The sequence below is a fragment of the Haliaeetus albicilla genome, chromosome 22 (assembly GCF_947461875.1).
Source record: "Haliaeetus albicilla chromosome 22, bHalAlb1.1, whole genome shotgun sequence".
NCBI lineage: Eukaryota > Metazoa > Chordata > Aves > Accipitriformes > Accipitridae > Haliaeetus > Haliaeetus albicilla.
In genome coordinates, this window is record NC_091504.1 from 19,891,915 (window position 1) to 19,914,041 (window position 22,127).

The 22,127-nt window shown below is 49.8% G+C and overlaps 1 protein-coding gene across 4 annotated transcripts in view; it reads right to left on the bottom strand.

The window, feature by feature from the left end:
* ZFAND2A (zinc finger AN1-type containing 2A) overlaps window positions 1–22,127 on the bottom strand; it is a 173,185-nt gene that overhangs the window by 1,073 nt on the left and 149,985 nt on the right. For 3 of the 4 annotated variants that reach the window (XM_069810232.1, XM_069810231.1, XM_069810233.1), the window contains exons 2-5: window positions 2,036–2,093; window positions 1,263–1,357; window positions 493–624; window positions 140–291 (exon numbers count right to left, since the gene is read on the bottom strand). In XM_069810232.1, coding sequence (XP_069666333.1) covers window positions 140–291; window positions 493–624; window positions 1,263–1,357; window positions 2,036–2,090 — 434 coding nt within the window. In that variant the 5' untranslated portion in view covers window positions 2,091–2,093. Of the gene's footprint in view, window positions 1–135; window positions 292–492; window positions 625–1,262; window positions 1,358–2,035; window positions 2,094–22,127 lie in introns of those variants that run through there. The other variant, XM_069810235.1, reaches the window with a different exon arrangement.

Consider the following 22,127-nt stretch of genomic DNA (forward strand, 5'->3'; position numbering starts at 1 on the left):
CACAAAGAGGAAATATTGGCTATTTTATTGACATGACCAGTAGTTTACACAATTCCCTATTTGTCTGAGCTCCCCACCAACCCCCAATACTAGCTCTGAAATTGCAGCTTGAGCTCAAAGTATCACAGATAGATCTTACCCTGCCTTGGAGGTGGGGTGGCTGCTCCCTTTACAGTCATGATCCAGAGGATGCCGATGTTTTATGCAGAAGTTGCCACCGCACTGTTCACAAACTACCTTCATCATCTCTTTCCTTTTGCAGCCTGGCTTTAAGCACTTGTTTGTGAAGATCTAAATAACAGAGGATATGAAGTTGGCAATGCTTGCTTTCTGTGATCAGCTTCCCAAGTAATGACAAAGCTGAAGCACAAATGCTCAAGTGCCCTTAGAATTAAGATGAAACAGAGCAAGCTTCTACACATTCTGTCATCAGGAGACCTAACTTCACAAGCAGTAGGCAGGCAGTTTAGACTTCAGCAGCCGTTTCCTTACCCTCTGCTTCTGCTGTGCTGGATTGTATTTGCAGTCCTGATCCATGTGGGCTCCAACCACAATATCTGGTATTTCCCCCTTCTGTACTGGGATAGGCACATTACAGAGTGGACACACTGGAACCTGCACGTTCTAAGAACATACAACACCAATTAGAAGTCTAACTCAATTGTTTTTCTGTCCTTCTCCTTCTCTTACCCAAGTGTGATAGCAGTGTATTCTCAAGTGGTTTATGTTCTACTCATTTACTAGTGTTTTTAAATATATACTTCACAAAGGTAACTGCAAATCATTATCCAAATAGGACTCAGACATGCTTTGCCAAATCAATTTGTAGCAACATATTTGGTAAGCTGACGTTAACTATGCTTCTAGGCTTTCAGGAATTACAGCCTTTGAACACTTCAAAGCCCAGAGATCAAAGTTAGGCCCAACTTATTCTATTTATTTCTTCTGTAGGTTCACGTTTGCTGCCCTTCAACTTAAAGGACTGGGACAGCAGAAAGTTTTAGGCCACAATATATTACTTAAAATATAAAGCACTCCTCTCTGGGAAGATGTGGTCTAAGTGAAAGAAACTAGAATCTAGCAGTCCTGACCTCTGAAATGTTATGTTTCTATATATTTGAAATTCAGCTGTATCATTAACTTACATCTTGTGGTTCTCCCATCTGTTTCTATTGAAACCACAGGTGAAGTTTCAGAGCTGCCTTTACCCATGACTTAGCAATTCTGCACTGTGAATTACTGACTCACATATAGGAACTTACTTTCTTGTAGGCAGAGCTACACTTGTGGTCATCATAACGGATGTGATCTTTACAGAAGACTTCCCCACACGCATCGCATTTCAGAGGAAGGAAGTCTGGGAGAATAATAAAAAAAAGAAATAACAGATTCTCACAGAGCAGAGCTAAGAGCTGTAAGAGTACTCACAAAAGACTACAAATAAATTCTAAAGCAAGTAATTTTTGCCTAGTCATAATCCAACTACCTCTAGAGAAAGTACATCATTTTTCACAAACGTTAAAACCAAAAAAACTCAGAGTGATAAGTTTTCCCTCTTTTTATCCACAGCGTTAGACTAACACAAGCCATAAATACCCCGGCAGCTTGAGTGCAGGCGCTTTAGTGAGGCACCAGCCAAGAGCTAGGAGTTGAGTACAAATCCAAAGCCCAGACTCGGAAGTCTTTTTATTCTTTAAAAAGCATTTAAATCATTTAAAAAGCAGTTTAACAACGCACGAAACCAAAACACACCGGGCTCAACTATTACTCTTTTACTAGACCTACGTGGGGAGGGACTACAGAAGCAGCACTGGTGCCTGCTACTAACCACAGCACGCTGTACAGACTCGGGGTACAGGATTTGGACCCCCCCAGTACACAAACCACCCATCCCTTCCGCATGCCACCCGCACGGCTGCTGCCCGGGGTCGGGAGAAGCCAGCCCCCCCCCCCCGCCAAGGAGAGCCGGTCGCCGGTCACGGCTCCCTTGGGGCAGCGCAGGAGCCCTCCACCGCGCCCCGAGGCCGCTCCTCACCCAGCTGCTTGCAGGCGCGCTCCGAGCAGTGCTCGCCCAGCCCCGGGAGCTCCATGCCGACCCTCGCCCCGAGGACACGGCGACGGTGACGACGACGACGCCTTTATGCGCCGCCCGCGGCCCCGGCCCGCGCCCACGTGCTGAGTCACGCTCCCGAGCCCGCCCCGGCCACCGCGGATGACGTCACGGCGGGCCCAGCCAATGGCGCCCCCCGCCCTCCGTCGCCGGCTGCTGCGCGTTCTAGGCGGGCGGCCAATCGGCGGCCCGGGGGGGGGGGGCGGGCTGAGTCATGCGCCGGGGGCGGGGCCGTGACGGGGCAGATCTGGGAGGAAGGGCGGGAGAGCGGGATGGGGACGGGAATGGGAATGGGAATGGGGATGGGAATGGGAATGGGGATGGGGGAACAGGAATGGAAGGCAACAGGGCGTGGGGAAGGGCCTGGAGATGAGTTCACAGTGGGGGTGAGAGAGGGGGTGATGATGAAGACGAAGGCCTCTCCCGCTTCCCCAGGGAATCACCTCCATGGGACACAAGCAGTCCCGCTGCTGTGAACGCCCTGTTGTACAGGCGTGGGACACGTGTCTCACATAAGGACGCGGCGGGGAGTGCCCCTGAAAAGCCCACGTCGGACTGGTTTGCTCCTGAGGACACGGGAGTGTCTCAGCCCTTTGCCTCTTCCATTTTCATTCCATTTTTTCATCAGGGCTTAGGCTGCTACGCCATCCCTCTGGATCGCGGTGTTTCACCCATGTTACTTCCAAACTTTAAAACAAATCCAGAGAGCTGGGTGAGAGAGGGTGTCCTCGTCACAGCAGGCTGACACTCAGGGCCCCACTGCAGGACTTCAGCATGTGCTGACGGGTTTGGGTGGACAAGCCTCAGCAGACCACAACTGGTTTGAGTGGTCTGTGCTAACCGGTTTGGGTGGACAAGCCTCAGCTGCAGCTGTGGGTTCGCACAAGTCAACCGAATAAAAAGTTTCCCAGTTGGTCTCTTGTTTTTAAATGCTTATCTCACTTTAGCAAGGCACCTCGAGATCAAGGTGTAGTTTAGAAATGTTGATCTTTGAATGTGTGTAACAATACTGGCTTCGCACAGAGGAGGTGAGGACTATTGATTTAATGACATTTGTTACAGGATTGAGAAAAGACAAAATGTTGTTCTGTCTCTGCTCTCCCCAAGAGAAACACTTGACTTTCTCCTGTAGTGCATGACTCAGATGCAGAGTAGAGCTATGAGATTGAAGAGGAGCTTTAGGAAGGCATGTGGTGACTAACTGCGAAGGCCAATTCGTGCTGTCAAACCCTGGGAATGGTATGTACCACTCATCCGTCTCCCACATCACCCGGTCACATGGTGTTCGCATGACTCCTGCTGTGCGTGGCAGCTTACAGCCAGCCACACTGGTGTTATGGTCTTCCCAACAGCACAATCCTGCTGGATTAAATGATACCACGTCATCAGCCAGACACTCTTCCCAGGCCTTCCACGCATATTAACTTTCCCTCCTGGACCCATAAAATTACCAAAGATCCTCATTTAAAGCCCTTCCTCCAAAGATCAACTGCGATGACAGAGCATTGCACTCTGCCACAGGTCTTTGGTTTGCAAAGGGCAAACTCTGATTTCATCTCCTCCGCTGCGGGGCTTGCCGCATGGGGTCTTCTCAGACGGCCGTGCCACGTCTATGCTGGGAGCACCCAGAACCCACCCTGGGGGTGTGACATAGCCCCACAAGGAGATACCAGCTCAGGTCTGGGAGCAGTGTGAAAAGCAGTGCTGTGTCAAGCAGACCGAGTCCTGCCCCTCTGCCTGGCATGGCTATAGACACATGGACTTTGGAGACTGATATGAGAAGAGACCGTCTGGGTCATGCAATTCAAGTCTCTGTTAAAATATAACTACTTTGTGTAATGCCCTTCATAAGCAAACCAAACCCAATGTTAAAACCAGTTTATTCCCATCAGAAGGCTGTCCCACAACCCCACTGCTCTCAGGAAAGAAGGACAGCTTCAAGTTTCTAGTGTAAAAGTTTCCCTGGCCATCTGCCTTCAAAGCAGTGTTGTCCTTTGTTTTACATGGTTTCTTCTCACCATGTCTGTATCGCCAGCAGCTGAAGGAACCAGGCTGATGCTGCTCTGAATATATGTTAGAGCCATCATGGTCCAGCTGTGTCCTAGAAGAGCATTCTGCAGCGGTGGTAGATGTTTCCATCAGACGTCGTACTGTTCATCTGCTGATGGTCCCATCCTTGGGCTGCGGCTGCCCTTCTCCCTGCCAGCAGAACCTGCCTCTTGAGTCACGTTTGATGCAGACCCTGGTGGTCTCAAGCCCAGGGAGAGCTTTAGCAGTCAGTGCTCCTTTTAGCACACAGAGATGCCTGGTACTTGACAGTACAGTCATGCAGCATCTTCCACCAGGTTCCTTTGGCCAATGGCATGTGATTAAAAGGATTTCCCTTGACAGAGCTGAGCCAGCTACCTGGTATCTGCCAGGGCAGTGCAGGGGCAGCCAGAGCGTGGCACTCTCCCCCACTTTCCTTGTTCTTCTGACCTGTTTGGTTTTGACAGTTGGGGACAGGGGAGTGTTAAAAAGAAGGAGGAAACAGCAAAAAATACCCAAATACAAACAGTAATGGAAAGCCCAGTTATACAAGGTACTTCAAGACTTTGCTCCATTATGCATCTGTACATCAGGTCTGTTATACTATTTACACAACACTCAAGAACTTGGGAAGTGCAAAGAAAATCACATGCCCTGCTTGGCTCGCAGGCTGATTTTTTTTCATACAAAGCACCTACCCAGCACCCAAGAGGAGTGGAACCTCAGTGATCTCCCTTGGAAGGCTTGCCAAAAAGCAGCGGGGTGAGCTAGGCAGAGGGGGAGAAGCTGATGTCTTCGCTGGCTGGCTGATGCTGCCCTGCAGACTGGAGAGCTGCTGCCAAAGGGATCATGTTTTATGGTGGGGAAAGGAGGAGTTTGCGTTTGGATAACAACAGAAGTGGCTCTGCGCAGATTAGACGCTCTTAAGGAAGACTGTAAATCCCAAGTCTGGAAACCCACATAGTACAGGCAGCCATCTTAATAGAAACGAGGATTAGAAATTAGCCGAGTTCTTTAGTGATATTTTTAGAAGGTTGCTCCTGACAGGTTAGGCTGCTGAGAACCGGAGGAAAGTGCCGAACCCCCTATTACTCGGGAAAGGATCACACAGTGCAGCAGTGATTAGAGGCTGGCTAGCTTAGCAACAAGGGGGATAGGTGGGTTAGAACTGATTCGGGAGGAATTAGCAAGGGAAATTGCTTGAGAAGCAGAATTTGATTAGAGGCAGCCAACATGGATTTATGAAAGGAAAGCTACGTGTAACTAACTTGCTGGAGTCTGGGGGAGGTACCATTCCTTGGCAGCCTGCGGTGTGTTGGTTTTCTATAACCCGATCTGCAAAGGGAAGGCCTGGCGTCTGCCACCAGAGTGGTGGGATGGATGGGTGTCACCTCCCTCCCTTGTCTCTGCATGGTCTCGCTGCCTCCTCTTTTCCCTTCCATCCCTTTTACTCCTTTTCTAGTTTTTTAGGAGAGGAAGGCTATTGTTTTTTCCTTTGTCATGTGGTTCTGCTCTTTGTCCTTCCCTTCCTCTCCCATGGGACCTGGATTGCCTCTTGGTGGCTCTGCAGCGGGTTAAACGCCACCATCCACCCCACCTCACCAGCATGGTCTGCCTTAGGATGCACACTGCATCCTAAAGGGGGAATAAAACACCTCTGAAGAGGATCACAGCCTTCCTCAGCTTCACGGATGTTTGCTCCTTCAAACAAGGCCCCCAAGAGTCATTATTTTGGAGAAGGCCAGAATTGCTCTGCAGAAAACAGAAAATCTTCTGACAGCCTCAGACTTGCACACCACTGTCCTCCAGTATGGCCAGTCCAGCCTGGCGGAGGCCAAGCATGGAGGAGCAATGGCCAAGGGAGTCTTGACCCAGCTGAAGGGACTGTCATGCTGCCCAGAAGAGATAGAGAAGGGCTTCAAAGGCCTTCCCTGTCCCCTCTGTCATGGCAGCTCTAATTGCGTGGCTGGAAAAAGTCCTTGCTGCTTTTCAATGCCATGGCTGACACAATGGAAGACCCAAACGGGACAACTGAAGCGTGGCTTCGTTTCCTCCTGTGCTGCCAGCCTGCGAGGGCAGAGGGTCATTCGTGGGATGGCAGGGGGACGACTGTCCCGCATCGCTGCCAGCTATGGACACGGCATGGATGGGGAGCCAGGGATGTGGCTGGGTCCATCCTATCTCTTGGGGCAGGGTCTGTCCCCTTCCCACCAAGGTGTGTTATGATGGGCAGCACAGCACAGAGATGCCCGTGGCCGAGACAGCTGGGTCTATCCACCTTCTCCCTGCCTTGTGTGCCCCAAACTACTCCCAGCACCATCCAGAAGACATGGACGAGTCCCCTGTCCCCGGGGCCCCCAGGGCCACCCCATTGCCCAAAGTCCTCCTGCACCAGCTGGGAGCATCCTGCTTTCTGCTCCAGCTGCGGAGCCACCGCTGCAGCATTAACATTCGGGTGACTCCAGCTCACATTTGCCTCTTCCAGGTCTCTGAACTCCAATCCCATCGTCCTGCTTTTCGGCTCATAATTTTGTACCGGGCTCTTAAAACTGAATTTTATTTTTATTGCAATGACCCTGTAGTGCTGCCAGATCCCTCTGTGGAGGAGACGTGACATCTCCATTACATAGCTCAGATAAGTGTCTTAAAGAGACCACACACAAAGGAACCTAATGGTACCTATTTTTATTAGGTTTATTACAGGAGGGGAAGTAAAGCAGTCCGATCTCCCCACAGGATACTCCGTTAACAGCAGCAGACAGAGAGGAGAGATCTGTGGAGGCGGATCAGTTTTCCAAGAATATTAGCTACTGCTGCTCTAAAATTAGAGTCTAGGGAGAGCAGACAGGTTGACATAATTGAAAGGGCTGTCTTATGGGATGACATAGTTAAACGAGCCCATGATCAGCTTTAGAGTGACAGCTCAGCGACTTCTTCTAATCCCCAAAGGAGCACTGAGTTGCAAGGCTGTGATTTAACTAGTCCTGGATCTTATCTTGTGATGATGTCAATATTATTAGAACCCATTTCTAAAGAGATGCGTCCAAAATCACTGTGCATGAACCGACTGGTTTTACAGGCATGATTCTCCTGCAGCTTCACCCTGCAAAGCCCGTAGTTGATACAAAGGCTCCTTTGCTGCACTTCTTACATACCCGATCCTGTCCCTGTGGGCTGGGCTACAGGGGCAGACCCAGAAACAGGATTAGGAACCTCATTTCAGGATGGAGCTGAAAAATGTCCTTGAGCTGCCCATTTTATTCAACATAATTTAATATCAAACACAAACTAACAAAGTTAGAGGTGAAATATAATAGCAGGAACCCCATAAAAAGTAACCTAATCTGTAAGATAAATAGACAACACTTTAGCCTGGGGAGATAGGAAATAAAAGAGAAATATGAGCAGAGCCATTCTCAATTCATAAGTAACCTTAAAGAGAAATAATGAAGATGAGTCCTTCAACTTTTAATGTCTTAAGATTCTTCTCAACCAGAAAAAAGGCATTTTTACTGTTTTCCTCATACACTCTCACAAGGTGAATGTCCCCAGCCAAATGCCCTGGATCATTCCCACACAAGCAGACACCCATCAGATGTGGAAGTGGTTCGGAGGGGCCATCCTGCAATTCTTGATGGGGTGGGAGACATCAGAGGTGGAGCTCTTCTGAACCCTCACACTGGTAGAGCCTCTCAGTTGCCTTTGGTGGTCTTGTTTCAGGTGCAAAACTCAGAGCACCCATTGGCTTCATGGCGGTGTTAGCCTGACTTTTATTTTTTTGAATTTTTTTTAGCCATTTTTTGTTAATGCCTACTTTAACTTCAAAGGCCGGGATTTTCCAAGCAGCCTAATGCATTTAGGCACCTAAATCCCACTGAGTTTCAAATGTGTATCAGCCCTTAGGCTCCTTAGCAAATCCTTGCTAAGTGCCTAAGGGCTCGTCGGCGCAGCCACTGTTATGCTGCCAGATTTACACAGATACCGTTATACCACCATTTCTTCAATAGAAGAGTCTCTTGTTTTAAACCCCCTTCCTAAATGATGAAGTAAACTGGAAAGGGCCTCCTCTGATGGTTAATTTTTGGTAATATATATACCTGTATGAGAATGTTAAATTCTCTCCTTGGGTTATACTAAAAAAAAGCTTTGCTTTGTAGACTGAACTTGAATTAGAGACCAAGTGCTTCTAATCCCCAGCTCTTGGCCCTGCAGGGCAAACCTCAGAACTGGTGTTTTAGAGGTAAAACCCACCAGATATCCCACTGCTTCTGATACCCTCTACATCTCCAACCCCCTTTTAGAGCATCCAGACAGGATGCTCTAAAAGGAGCATTCTTTTAGAAAGAAGAGGCTTTTCCTTCTTCAGTATCACTGTGTACTCTATAGGAGGAACAAAAAATCAGCAGACTCAAGCCATTTGCTTTGCTGTTTGGGAATGTCCCAGTCCAGAAGGAAAGAGCACAGACGGCAACCAAGCTGGCAGCATGACAGGTACATAGGGCATGTAGCTCTGAAAAGGCTATCTATCTCAAAGGGTGGGAAACATTGCAACAGCCTTTCTAATAATAGTGAAAAAATAAATCCCTTATCAGGTGATTTCTGGTCACAAATCAAACACTAATGTCTTGCAATGTCAGCTGCCAATACCTAGCAGAAAACAGATTAGGGGTCTCCGTGACAGACTCCCCTGGAATAACAATGGTCTTTTTGTTGAGTCCGTACTGCAAACGGCACAACAGGACACAGTCCACGACTACCGAGACCAAGATTTCCTAGGCACTACCACGATGCCATCAATCAGCAAGGGAAGTTAGACCCCAAATCCACCTTATTCATTGCATTGCTGGTTTCAAATTAAAGCATTTCACTGAAAACTGAGACTCTATCCTTAAGTACTTCAACTGATGATGATGAATTAACAGCAGTGCCAAACCTCAGCATTGTCTTTATTTTTCCTTTTTTTATGTAGATAAATGGAGCCATCCTTCTTTCCCGTTTTGTAGCACTAAGAAATAAACCCGAACCCTCATAAGTGGGGTTTGGTTTATGCTGTAGGTACAGAAGGGGACCAAACCCGTTTTGGGTGCGGATGAGCCGGTCTCTTGCAGGTTAGCAGGGGAGAGAGGTCAGGGGAGTCCTGGTAGAGCTTGGGATCCAGAAGGAAAAGGATAGATCCGGAGCAGGAATAGCTGAGCAGAGGAGAAGCCTCCCTTAATGCACGGATCCCACAGCAGGCAGATGGCCCTAAAGAAATCATCTCCGAAAGCGATGGCTCTGAGCCGGACAGCATGAGTTTGGGTCATACCCTGCTTTGCAGCCGCTACTCAGTTTAGGGAGTAGGACAACAGTTTTAGCTATTTCCCTTGTTTTCCAAAGAGTAGTCCCTCACCCGTCGGTCCCAACCACCCACTTACTGGTGGCCTTTACCAGCAGCCCACTGGGCAGCCATGTCCTTGGAGGCCCCAGGCAGCCCTGGGAGGTGGTGGAGCACCCGCAGGGTGATGGTCCCTTTTGGAAAGATGTCCATCCCACATGGACAAGGACGTGTGACACTCGGAGCTGCGTGCCACGAGGTGGCACCATGTCCCTGCTAACCCGCACGGCAGGGTCACCTCTGCGGCCAGGCAGCTTCTGCAGGACCCTGCTCACCTGGCAGGCCTCCTTTAAATCCCCCCACTGAGCTTTTTGTTTTTAATAACTGGGCAGCCCTCCCTTCTGTCAGACCCAGCTGAGGGAGGTGGTGGTGCCACTGCCTTGTCCCATGGAGCATCCTCCCTCCCAGCAGGACCGCTCACCTGGGAGAGCCCTCTGCATCTCCTGCAGAAATCTGGTCACCCCACAGCCAAGGGCACGAGGTTTGCAGAGCCGCGGTGCCATCTCCCACTGGTTACAGCTCTCCTCAGGGGGGTCCTGGACTCCTGTCCCAGCTGTCCCAGTTGTTTGTTGGCACTGGGAGAGACATCAGTGTCACAGTGGTGGTTGCGCCCGGCTGGCGTGTGCTGACCTGCTGGCATGCACTGGCTGTGCCCCCACCTTCCAGGGACCTGCATGCAGGAGAGCTTGTTTCTCCTGTAGAGCTTCATCATGTCAAGGTAGGGAGGATTCAGGTGAGCCTATGGCCCTGAGGAACTTTAAACTTCATGCCTTGGCACATTCAGCTCACCTCCATCTTGGGAGCACCAGCGCGGAAAAGAAATGCAGTGGGTTACAGTCCCCATCCCAAAGAACTTGCCCAGCACCTGCTTAGTGCCTTGATTAGGCTCCTGAGCTCCTGATTGCTGAGCTTCCACAGCCTAACCCAGTCCTTGGGGTCCTTCAGCAAAGCCCTGCAGCTTAATGCCCTGTTCTGCTCGGGGGGGTACAGCCCCAGGACCTGCCTGTCCCCACCACACTGCTCTGAGCTCTACTGACACAGATCTAACTTTGGCGACAGTGGGACGGACTGCTGAGATGCTCCACGGAAAACAAGGTGACTGCTGCACCCAAGTCTTGCCTAGTGAAGGAAACAAAAGTACAAGCCATAGAAACCTATTAGCAGAAAATTCCCCAACAGAGGAGAGTTTCTGAACATGCCAAGGAAGCTCCAAGTAGCTCCTTCTGCTCTTGCTTTAGAGCATGGAGCAACCAGCCAAAAAAACGTGCACTTCTTTCTGAAGAGGAAACGGAGGGAGCTGCTCAAAGGGAGCTCTCCTGCATTGGTTCACTGTCCCTGGCAGTGCGCTCAGTGCTGTAATAGAGAGACTGGTAATACCTACATTATTCCTGACACAATGCTTTGCAGCTGAACAATACATTTGCCAATTCAATTTATTCAAACAAGTTCCTTGGGAAGACAGCAAAGCAAATCCAGGTGGCAATTACCGAATTCAGACTCTGCCCTGGACTCGGGGAAACAAAGGGGCAAGATATGAGAGAAATAGCAAGTTCTGCTGGAAATCCCACAACCGCAGAATCCTAAGAGCTTTTAATCACGTGCTTGCTAGTATTCAGCTGAAAAACCCCTGTGTCATTGGGCAAGGAGACAGAGCAGCATTGCAATTGCTCTGCTGTAGCACTTAGCAATTTGGAGTATCTTTGCTACAAAAATTAAACGCTTTTTTGTTTTCTTTTGAAAGCACAGCAGTATTTGGGCTCCACGGCCCATTGCAGTGACATGTAATTGAAGAATAAGTACATTCAATAGCTACCAAGACTGACAGTGTTGCAAGTCCCACTGTGTTGTATACTGTCTAACCATACTGCAGAAGGATGGGTTGGAGGTTGCCTACAAGCTTAGATGAACTGTCTAACCAGTTCAAAGCTTGGTTAGATGCCTTCAGCCATGTGCTGAGTCTCACCAGATCCCAGACCTTCTTTCCCAGCACATCAGCACGGACACAAGCCCACAGCCCAGCGCTGGTCCCTGTACCCATGACACAGCTCCAAGAACAGCCTCCTGGATGGCTGGAGGGAGAGAAAACCTGCCGGAAACCTCCGCTTCGGCTCTGGATGTGCAAGAAGGAAACTTCTGTTACAGAAGCACAGCTATGGAAAATTTCCTCTTACTAGAGCCTGCAAACCCCACAGCATCAACTTCCCATACTCCATTCGCAGCCATGGGGTGAGCCCCCCAAATCATGCTTCATCTCCCCATCCCACTCCATCCCTCACAGCCAGCCCCAGGGCAGCTGTAGCTCGTCTCCCAGCAAAGCAGTTACACCAGGGATGGATTTGGCCCCAGATGTAGAATTAGGTTAAGCCAAAAGGTGGCAGCATCTTATTCAGTATCGATTTTGCATGAATATTTCTCCTATTAGCCATTTTTCTTTCTAATCATAGAATGTAAGTTTGTAAATTACAGAGGTGGAGAGTAAATGTATTGCAACCTCTGGCAAATTGATATTTTTGCAGCAATGGTAAACTTTTTCTGATGGCAGATAATTGAAGGGAGCAAGCGTCAGATAAAATTCATAAAGATTTGGACCTACTGGAATAAGACAAATGATATTTAATGTTCAGAGTTGTAAAGTAATTACCCTGGGCTCCAATATAATAAATACATAGACACAGAAAATGGAGTTTGGCTGACCAGGTGCCTTTGATGCGGCGCTGCGCAGGGCCCTGTGGCAGCCAGGGGGATGGAGAAGGGACAGACCCCTCAGTACAGGGGGACACCTTGGGTTGGTGTCACCCCCAGAAATGCCCTTCCTCAGAGGAAGGAAGGAGCTGTCTCCCATGCCTGCAGCAGAGCCCTGCAGCCCCGAGCCCTGCTGCTGGCAGTGCAGCCAGGGAGCCATCATCACCCACAGCCCTTCTACATTTCCAAAGGCAGAAGAAGCCTTTGGGTGCCCAGCTTCATCCGTACCTCTCAGCAGCGATCAGCTGGTGCAGGTTCTGCAGCAAACCCACAGCCTCCTGTTCTCATGCTCCAGGCAGCGGACATCACCACTTTACATCAATCTCTTCCCCTGGCACCCAAGAGAGCAGCTGGCAGCTAACAAAGAGGAGGGTGACCCGCTCCCTGGGGTGGTCACTGCCCTTCACCCAGGAGGGACTGACCCCTGTGGGGATGGACATCCCAACCAGAGCTTGATGCCACTTCTGGGCATATCCAGACCTCACAAGAAAAAAAGAAAAAAAAAAAACTGCTGGCAGTGCCCTATTCCACTTTTCAAAGCAGGATGTCAGCGTAAGCTTCCCTGGCAAGATACATGCAGTGCTAAAATGCTTTTAATACAGGCACCCAGCATTGCCGGCTGTTTGGCAAGCACAGCCCAGCCACCCCAACGGTGAGGAAGAAAACGTGCTCAAACACAGACCGAGCTGGGAGGTTCCAAGCCAGCCCTTCTTTCGGGCTCCTCAAACACCATCTCTGAGCAGCTGCTGGGAAACCATAAGCCAACAACAGGCCTTGTTCCTGCTCCACCACCAGTACTCCTACTGCTAATGTGCCTCTGCCCCTTTGAAGAAGTTGCTTAGAAATTCAGCAGCAATTATGCAAGCTTTAGTATTAAAAAATGCACGTGGATCTGAAAGCAAATATGAAGCTGCTGCTGTAACGCTAGCTTTAAGCTGTCTACAGTCCCCAGAAATTCTCAGTGGGATGTTTGAGAAGGATGTATATGTGTTGACAACATTAAATGATCCATGGCTCAAGGACAGAATTGAAACCATACATCTACTTCATACAGGCACTGATCACTGGGAGAGTGTTTTTCTTAAACTAACCACGGAAGGCCAGGCACCTCATCCTCCCCAGAAAGGCAGGGATGGCTCAGGGAACAGAAGGTGCACATACGCTCATACCACGTCCCGGTGTGTAACAGAGCTCCAGTGAAAAGGGAGAGACACATGGACGCCATCAGCAGGAAAAACGTTATTGTGGCTGCACCATCTTTGAGGGAAATTGAGCATGTCACTTCGGTGCATCACCCTCTTCTCAGCACCTCCCAAAGAGGCAGCGCCGCTCGCACACAGCCGTGCAACATCTGGCGAGAGGGCGAGGAGGGGCAGGAGGCTGCGAGACCCGCCGGGGTGAAAATTTGCCTATTCTGCGTTACGTGCCCCAGAGCACAGCCTCGGATGCCCGTGTGCCTCGGTGCCACCCGCGGCACTGCAGCAAGCTGTGAGAGCCGCCAACGGCGAGTGCCTCGCTCTCAAAAGCTATAGCCTTTTCTATACGTGAAATTCCCAAGGACAAGGAAAAACTGGCAGACAACAAGGAGGATTAGGTGGTTCCCCAAGGAACACAAGAAACACTGCAAGATTGTATCGTTGCCCATTTCAGTGGGGTGATTAGGCAGTATTTGATGCTGGGAGGATGATTTCTGTTAGGCTATTTTGCGAGCGTTAGCCCAGTTATTAACAGTAGGTGGTGGGAAATCATGTTTCCCCGCATGCGATAAAGCCACACTCCTTGAGACTGCAGTCTCCTTACCCCAAAATCCAGGCCTGCCATGGCCAGCACCCTGCCCCAGGGAAGCTCCCTCTCCAAAAGCTGGTTGCTGATGCTTTCTAGTTCTTGCTGCTTTGCAGCACACTGCTGTAAGCTGCTCGGGAGAAACCTCCCCCTGGCTCTCCTGCTACTCCAACCCCATCACCCTGGTCCCTGACTCAGGTACTGGTTTCCATCATTTCAACTATTACCAAATTAAAGGGTATTTCTTTGCTCCCTCGTTTACGCTGAATGTTTATTTAATAGGCTGGCCAGCTTCAATTAGGTCTGTGATTACTCACAGATGACAGCTCCAGCATAACAATGTTTACTCTCAAACTCTATCTCCAAGTGTAACCTGTGATATATTTAAGGAGAAGGTATAAAACCATTAATGTTGAAATAGCTCTACCTATGGGACTGAAGTTTCTTTTTAAACCCAAGCAGCTGGCAACTGAGTAAAAATGTACCAGGGATATCAACGCCCTTCACCTGGAGATTTAGTTACCCCAGTGAAAACCTCACGTGGTTGAGGTCTCCAGATGTCTTCGCCTTATCACTGACATGTGGAACTCCTTGATACAGGATCTGTATTGTCCAAAATAAAGTTTAACAGCTCTAAGTGCATTTTCTGGTCTGTGTTTGGATGAAACCCCTGGATGATTTGTTCATGAAGCACCATGGCTGGTGGCTGGAAGTGAAATGCAACATCTTTGGGTCAGATGCATCCCTAAGGTGCTTGGGGTTCATTGGCAGGAGGATGTACCGCAAAAGGAATATCCAAAGCCATCTCCTCAACATGGTGTTGCTTCTTGGGAAATGTCAATGGGAGTTCCTGGTCTCCCCGGCTCTGAAAATTGCATTTTTAGACCCCAGAGTGCTTGCGCCTACAAGCTTGGTACCCAAACCATTAGCTGGGTGAGAGCTACAGTACTAGGGAGTGGGGAGAGGTGGCTTTGGGGTGGCTCAGAGGCAGAGGATGGCTCTCCCCCATCCCATCGCCCACTGTCCTTCCAAGGGGGCTACACTGGCTGTGCAAAATGGTCCCAAGGAAAAAGTCTTGCCTCTCTTGTAGTGTCTTACGGCGAAAACAGCTTCCATACATCCCTGCAGGTTAATCAGCTGCTTGGAGTCTAATTAGTGCCAAACACTCTTATCAAGAAGACGTGGGTGGGTGCAAAGCCAGGCACGCTGACAGCCGGGGATGTTGCTGGCATGTCCATCTCCTGCCCAGGACACAGCCTGGTCCTTCTCTGAGCCCTCCAGACCAACTGTGATGACCCCAGTCTGGCCATCGCCCTGGAGAGGGAGTTGAAAGGGAAGGCTTAGGAGGGATAGGAAACTTCCTGGCTTTAATTCACTGAACTCTTTTGTTTCAGCCACATTTAATATCTTAGAAATTACGAGTTGCGGGGACCTGGGTGAGCCGAAGGAGAAGGCGTGATCTGTGAGGCCAATTAAGAGGCCGATGGCACAGAGTGAAACGGGAGCCCCTCGGGGAAGGCCAAGGTTACATAAATAAGCGTGTGAAGGAGCCGCACTGAATCTGCAGACACTCAGCCACTAGTGATACCCCTTTGAATCTGGGAAAATTAAATATAAATAATAAATGTTTTACCACACAGCAAATAAATACAATGAGGCACCTTTAAAAATTATACTAATAAACAGCAAGCTGTTGTCCTTCTGCCCAGGGTGGCTAAGCATCTTCTGCATATCGGAGACAAAGAGCACAACAGCAGGGCTGTGTTTGGGGGGCTCTGCTCAGCCAGGTTGTCTTCACCCGCAGTGTGCCATCCTTGTGACGAACCCCAGGACAGCCCAGAATAAAACACCCAGCAAAACTGGAAATAAAATAGTGCCAAGCTCACCCAAGTGAATGTCAGGGCCCCTGGACCAGACACAACTCATCTCTGCCTGCGTGATCCCAATAGGCTTCTTCTGGGAACCTGGGAGCAGGATTGGGGCTTGGATCTCAGAGAAGAAGCCCAGAGCCTCCTTGTGATGATAAAAATGTTCAACATGAGCTGCAAGGTCCCCAGAATTGCTCTGTGTCAGCACTCACTTTACAATAAGAGCTCTGCTTCTCGGCTTCTCTGTTTTACTGCTTCCTTGGAAGAAGGGGAAAAATGAAATGGAGATATAAAAAATAAAGGGGTCATTTATAGTTAAGCACATTAGGATGGGAGCGAGAGAATAAAGCAGTGAGAATGGCTCAGCCGGGGGCCTACGGGGACTTGTTCTCTGGTACTGGCACAGTCTTTACTAGGTCGCTTGAACCTTTTGCGTTCTGCTGCAGAGCTCAGACCTGGGCTATATATCACCAGACTTGCCGTGGCATGCTGCAGATAAGCCCCTAACTATCCCTAAACACAGGCTTCTCCCACTTGTGCCAGGAGTTATAGTTTACGGGTGACTTTTATAGGCGGTGAAAGCAACCAGTCCAAAACCGAGGGGTGCTGGGCAGTGCGGCAGAGAGCGCGGGATTAAGTGCCTATCAAGTCCCTTTCCTATGATGTAATTTCATTTGTCCCCAAATTCTGCAGGGAAGGAGCAGGGCAAAAGGCCTTCCTTGCTGTGATTATACATTCCCGGGCAGTTTAATTATAGTCTTCAGCTTCTTAAACACTTGCGCAATAAACCCACAGAGAGCCGCCATCCCACTAGAGTTAGTTATCAGTTTCTTTTCTTCCCAGCCCCTGGGATTTGGTTCCACATTTACTAGAGGTCACTGGAGCCAAACTCTCCGTAGGGCTGGGCTGGCTGTCACTGGGGAGCTTGTGCCAGAGCTAAATGTGTCTCTCAAGTTGGGTTGACTCAGTGGCAGCTGATGCTGGCGTTTGGGTTTCTTTAGACCCGTTGCCTCTGACCACCTCTGGTTTTGATGAGCTCCCATGCCTGCACTGAACCCCCACATCTCACCGGTCTCTAACGGCTTCAGATTCCCACTTTCGAGCAACTGTAACCCACTCTTAGCAAAACCCAGGTCCTGGACACACCACCACGGGTAGGAAGCACCTGATTCTGGTGACAAATGTAGTACCCAGAGCTCAGGGCTGGTTTTGACACTCAAGCACAGATGCAGATATTCTCCGGCCTTTATATCCTTTCTCCATTTTAACTCATGGCTTCATTAGACTAATTTGTTTCCAGGTTGGAGGATGAATAATGAGCCCCAGCCTGTGAGTGCATAATTAAGTTTTGATAGTGAATGTTTTTATCTAACCTTGTTTTCATTTTTATCCTCAGTACCTGAATTACAAGTTAGAGATTTAGGGCTGCAGGGCTGCCTTCATATTAAACCCACAAAGTGCAACAGTGCTCTGCCATCTCCCAGGACAGTGCCCAGTGGTGACACTATGGGGTGGTGTTTCAGTCAGGTCTAGTCATCAGGGATGTTAAAGGAAAGAGAAATAGTTAATAACAAAATGGCTTTTCCCCTGCTACAGTCAACACAACACACAATCCCTGGTCCCTGGTCCGCGTGGGGTCTGTACATTGATAACTCCTCCCCAGTGGGACGGCACATCCCAGTGGCAAAGGTCACCTGGAGCATCTTGGTGGGTCCCACGATCCTGCTGCATTTCCTAATGTGGTATCTAAACTCCGTCTGACTTTTTTTCGGTCCCCTCGGATGTAGTTGCCTTTGTTTCTACAATTCTAATACATGCCTGCAAATTCCCCAGACTGTCCCCGTCCCCCCGTGCCCTGCAAGTGCCTCCTCAGCATTACTTGGCCATTAAGGTCTCTGTGCCCTGGGTCTCTCCGCTTGCTGGTGATTTTCTCCAGCCTTCCCGTTGTTGTTCTTTTAAGCGCTGCAGGGTTTCCATCAGGCTTTTCTGCTGATCTTTTTGGCCTCTCACTGCTCCTATCATTGTCAGGAGGGTTTTCCATAATTCCCTGACTACAGGGGTGGGTTTAGGGATAAGAAACCAGAGCAATTGCTTGGTACCTAGAGGATGCTTTCCGGGCTAAGGTAAGGAGCAGAGCACATCTCGCAGCCTCCGCTCCTGCTCCGGGTGGGAGCCGAAGTGCTGCGGTGGCAGACGAGGAGCCCGAGCAGGTACTTAGTACAAATGTTAATAGCGTCATTGTTTATACTGTAGGATTGGAAAGGGCCTCCTGGGTCATCTGGGGCATTGCCCTTCAGTAACTCAGTCCGTACTCAAACTATCCCAAGGGTATTTTTAGTCGATTCATGAATCCTTTTAGGAATTCGGCCCGGCGACCTCCGTCCGCAAACGATTCTTTTGCCTAATTGACTTCACTTTCTGCATGCCCTGTTTTAATACCGCCTTTAAAGTTTGAGGCTTTTTCTTCCTCTCACAGTGTCATCCACTGCTCAATTTCAGTAGCTTTCTTCTCCTATTCCTACTTTTTTATCTGCATTCCAGTTTCATCCACTGCGCTCGCTGACGAAGCCCCCTCGCCTGGAGGGCTGAGCCCCTCTGTGCGTGGTGAGATGGGCTCCACCAGGAGACGTTGTGCATGGACTCGACGAGGTGACAAGGGTGGGAGATGGCCCAGAGGGTCACCTTTACCCACGTAAACCTCCAGCAGCAGAGCCGGGAACAGTCACAGGGGCAGGCTACCTCCCGGCTCCCATCACGCTGGCTGCAGCTGTTTGGAGGGTCCCCGTTTTCCTTGATGTCTTCAACTTTAACTGCTGTCAAAATAACAACAGACAGTGAAGGAAAAGAAAGAGAATTAAACAGTGGGGTTCGTTACCAGTTTTTTCTCGGTCGTTAGTATTCTTCTGATTTGATCCACTGCTCTGTGCCATGTCATCACTGCATTGAGATTTGCAACACAGCCAATTTTGAGCATGTGACGAGGAAATTTTTTTTGAGACAAGGTTGTGGGAAAGGCAATAAAGAGACAAGTCAAGGGGCTGCTACCAACATGCATCACCCAGTTGAAGAGGTTGCATGCCCACGCTCACCCTCGCTGCCCGGGGTCACTGTCCCTGCAGACCTGCCTGCTCTTGGCTTGTGTGGTTGCTCCCTACTCGGCTTCATCAGAATGAGCTGAAGTTAAACATGAAGCTTTTGGTAATCTGACTTGATCCGTTCAGTGTACGTTATGGAGTATCCTCAGCAGCACACACACAGGGTTGTAACCTCCAACACGGGGTAGCGTGGGGCAATAATGTTTCTGCTGGCATTGGCCCCTAATTGACCTGTTCTCCGTCCATTTTCCTTTCCATCTTCTCCAGTTTTGGTGAAAGGGTAACAACTCACATCTCCCTGAGATGCGTGGCTTTGATTCAGCTGTGAACTTAGCGGAGGGTTTACCCTGGGAATGGCTTTGTGCGTACAACTTTTCTGCAAGAGGAGACAAGGAAGGGGGAAGCCTGAAGCAGGGAACCTGAGCTAGCTGGTCAGACTGGAGCTTCAATGACCTACATGAATCCTTGGGATCACGCAGGCAGAATTTCATTTAAATAAACTATGCAAACATGCAAGCTTCAGAAGACAATTTTTTTTTCCCCAGGAATGCTACATTTTAGAGAAAAAATAACTGTAAAAAGAAGATGGTCTGATTTGATGAAGTCAGCAGAGCTGTAGGCAGGACGAAGACCATGCTCTCCACATCAGTCTCCAATTCATCATCAGAGCCAGCTGGTAAATATTTGCTTCTTCCAGTGATCAGCTGAAAGGTTCTTCCATTCCCACAATACTATTATCTTTGCAAATTACTTTTATTCTAGCGAAAAGCAAAAACCTAAATCCTGACTGTTTTTAATTGAAAACAAAGCAGTAAAAAAAAAGAAAAAGGCTTTTACAATAATAAAAGCGTGGACTGTAGTTTAAATAAGTACTTTCTAATTTCCTCCCAAATAGTTTGATACTTGAAAAACTCTGCTAAGAGAGTATTTTTGCATAACTCCGTCTATCCTCTGCTTGGCAAATTAATCATACCAAGTGGATTCACAGGGTAGCAGTGAGCAGGTCTTAACCCTTCCTCCTTCTCCAGCACAAACCGAAGACTTTGTCGTGCCCCATGATATGGCCATGATTTGGGGTGTTTGCATGGGACTAGGCACCCCCAGGCAAACCAGGGGGTGCGTGGGTAGACCTAAGTGGTGCAAGCAACTCACAACATTTGGGAAAACAAACCAGGATGAGCATGATGCAGCGCCAGGACAGAGCTCAGAGAGGTCCTGCGACCTGCATCCCCGGGGGATGCTCAGCTCCGCTGCAGGAGGCCATGAGCAGCCGGGACTGATCTGAACCTGCCCTTGCCTGGACCAGATGTTTGACCAGAGCCCTCCAGATGCTCCTTCCACCCACCATGTTTCTGGGATATCGTGATGCTTCCATACCTTTGTCCCAGCACAGGCTCCTCGTGGGCCACCAGTGGGTCACTGCAGATGCAGGTGGCCCCCCCATGGCGTTTGGTCTCGAAACAGGGCTGGGCTCCCACCAGGACAGCTCTCCCCACCCAGCACAAGCTCCCTCCTCCAGCACTCGCTAATACCCGCTTCTCAAAGCGCCTCAAGTTTTTCTTGAGGAGGAAGGGAGTATTAAAAGCCTTTCCAAATGATATAGAGGCCTTTGTTATTTTAAGAGACTTTCACTCCCCCCTTCTCCGTTTGACTTTGTTACCTGATGCTCGAGGAATGCATTTTCCCCTCTATTAAATGTTTTAACCGCGTACGAGTTCCATCTTAATGTTAGCATCTTTAATAGTAGAATATTACCATATTAATTGCTATTGTGAACCAGAAGATACTTATATCATCTAGGCTTTCATTACCGTCATGGAGGGATTTTTCCTACTGAGTCAAAAGTGACCACTTTCCTTAATCCCCTGTTTAAAAGCCCTGCGATTCCTCCTGACATGCCTAGGACGAGGGTGGGCAGCGTTTTCCCAGGGACAAACTTGGAATTAAAGGCATTAATTTCCCGAGGAACAGCAACCCCCCTTCCCAACCTGCTGCAGGTTTCTCGGTGGTGGGGCAGTTCGTTTTTAAGCAATTAAGAGACAGCCACCCCCTCCCCGAACCCCCGGGCCTTCCTTACCCGTGGCAGGGATGGGAGGACAAGGGGGAATTAGCCGGGAGAACAATAGGGATTCAATAAAGCCCGGATCAGGTTGCAGCCCTTTTGTCACCGGGACTCGTGCCGGGGGTTAATGGGGCAGAAGGAGATGGGAACTGGGAGGCAGCAAGACTGGGACACAAAGGCCAAAACACACCGAGCTCCGAGGGGGGACAGATGGGGACGGGATGGAAACAGCGGGGGAGTACTGGGAGGGAAGGGGCTCCATCACTGGGCAGTGAGAGAGGATGAGGATGGGGATGAGGATGGGGATGGGGGGGGGCGATCCCTGCGGGTCCCCTCCCTTTCTCCTCCATCCCAGTTGATCCCCCCCCACCCCAGCGGGTGCCCCCAGCCTGCACGTTGTCTGTGTCCCCCCCTCCTCGGTCCTCTCCGCCCGCATCCCAGCATCTTTTGATCTTGGAATAAATGAACCGGCCGCTCGCCCCGAGGGCTGTTCAGGCCGGGGGAGCCGCTGGTGATGCCCCCCCCGGCGGTTTTCACCGCTGCCCAGGGGAAACTCACCCTCCAACCCCCCCAAAACCAAGGCTCCCGGGGGGGGGACCAGGGCTGCAGGGCTACGGGCAGCCCCTAGCAGGCGCTGCCTGCCCTCCGAGTCCTCACAATGCAGCCCGGTGCTGTTTAATTAACGTGCAAATCGCGTAGATTAAACGACTCTAAATAATTAGCCACAGATCCTATAAACAGGATAACATATTTAATTAAGCGGCGATGTAGATTTTGGAAACAGTTAATGCATTTTTAGAAGGGCTGCTTAGATCTCGCTTTTCCCTCTAACTTCCAAGAAGAGGACGAGGCCGGGCTGGGGGGGGGGGAGATGCTTGGATTGGGGTCGGGGGCTCCGGACGAGGCTCCCCCGGTGGCCCCGGACCGGTTCCCCGCCTGCGACCCCACACCGGGACCGGGGGGTTCACGGCGTGGGGTGGGGGGGGCGGGGGGGGAGAGGGTCTGGAGGTGGGGAGGGAGAAGGTAAGTGAAAATAAAATCCAATTTCATTATATCAATCAAATTT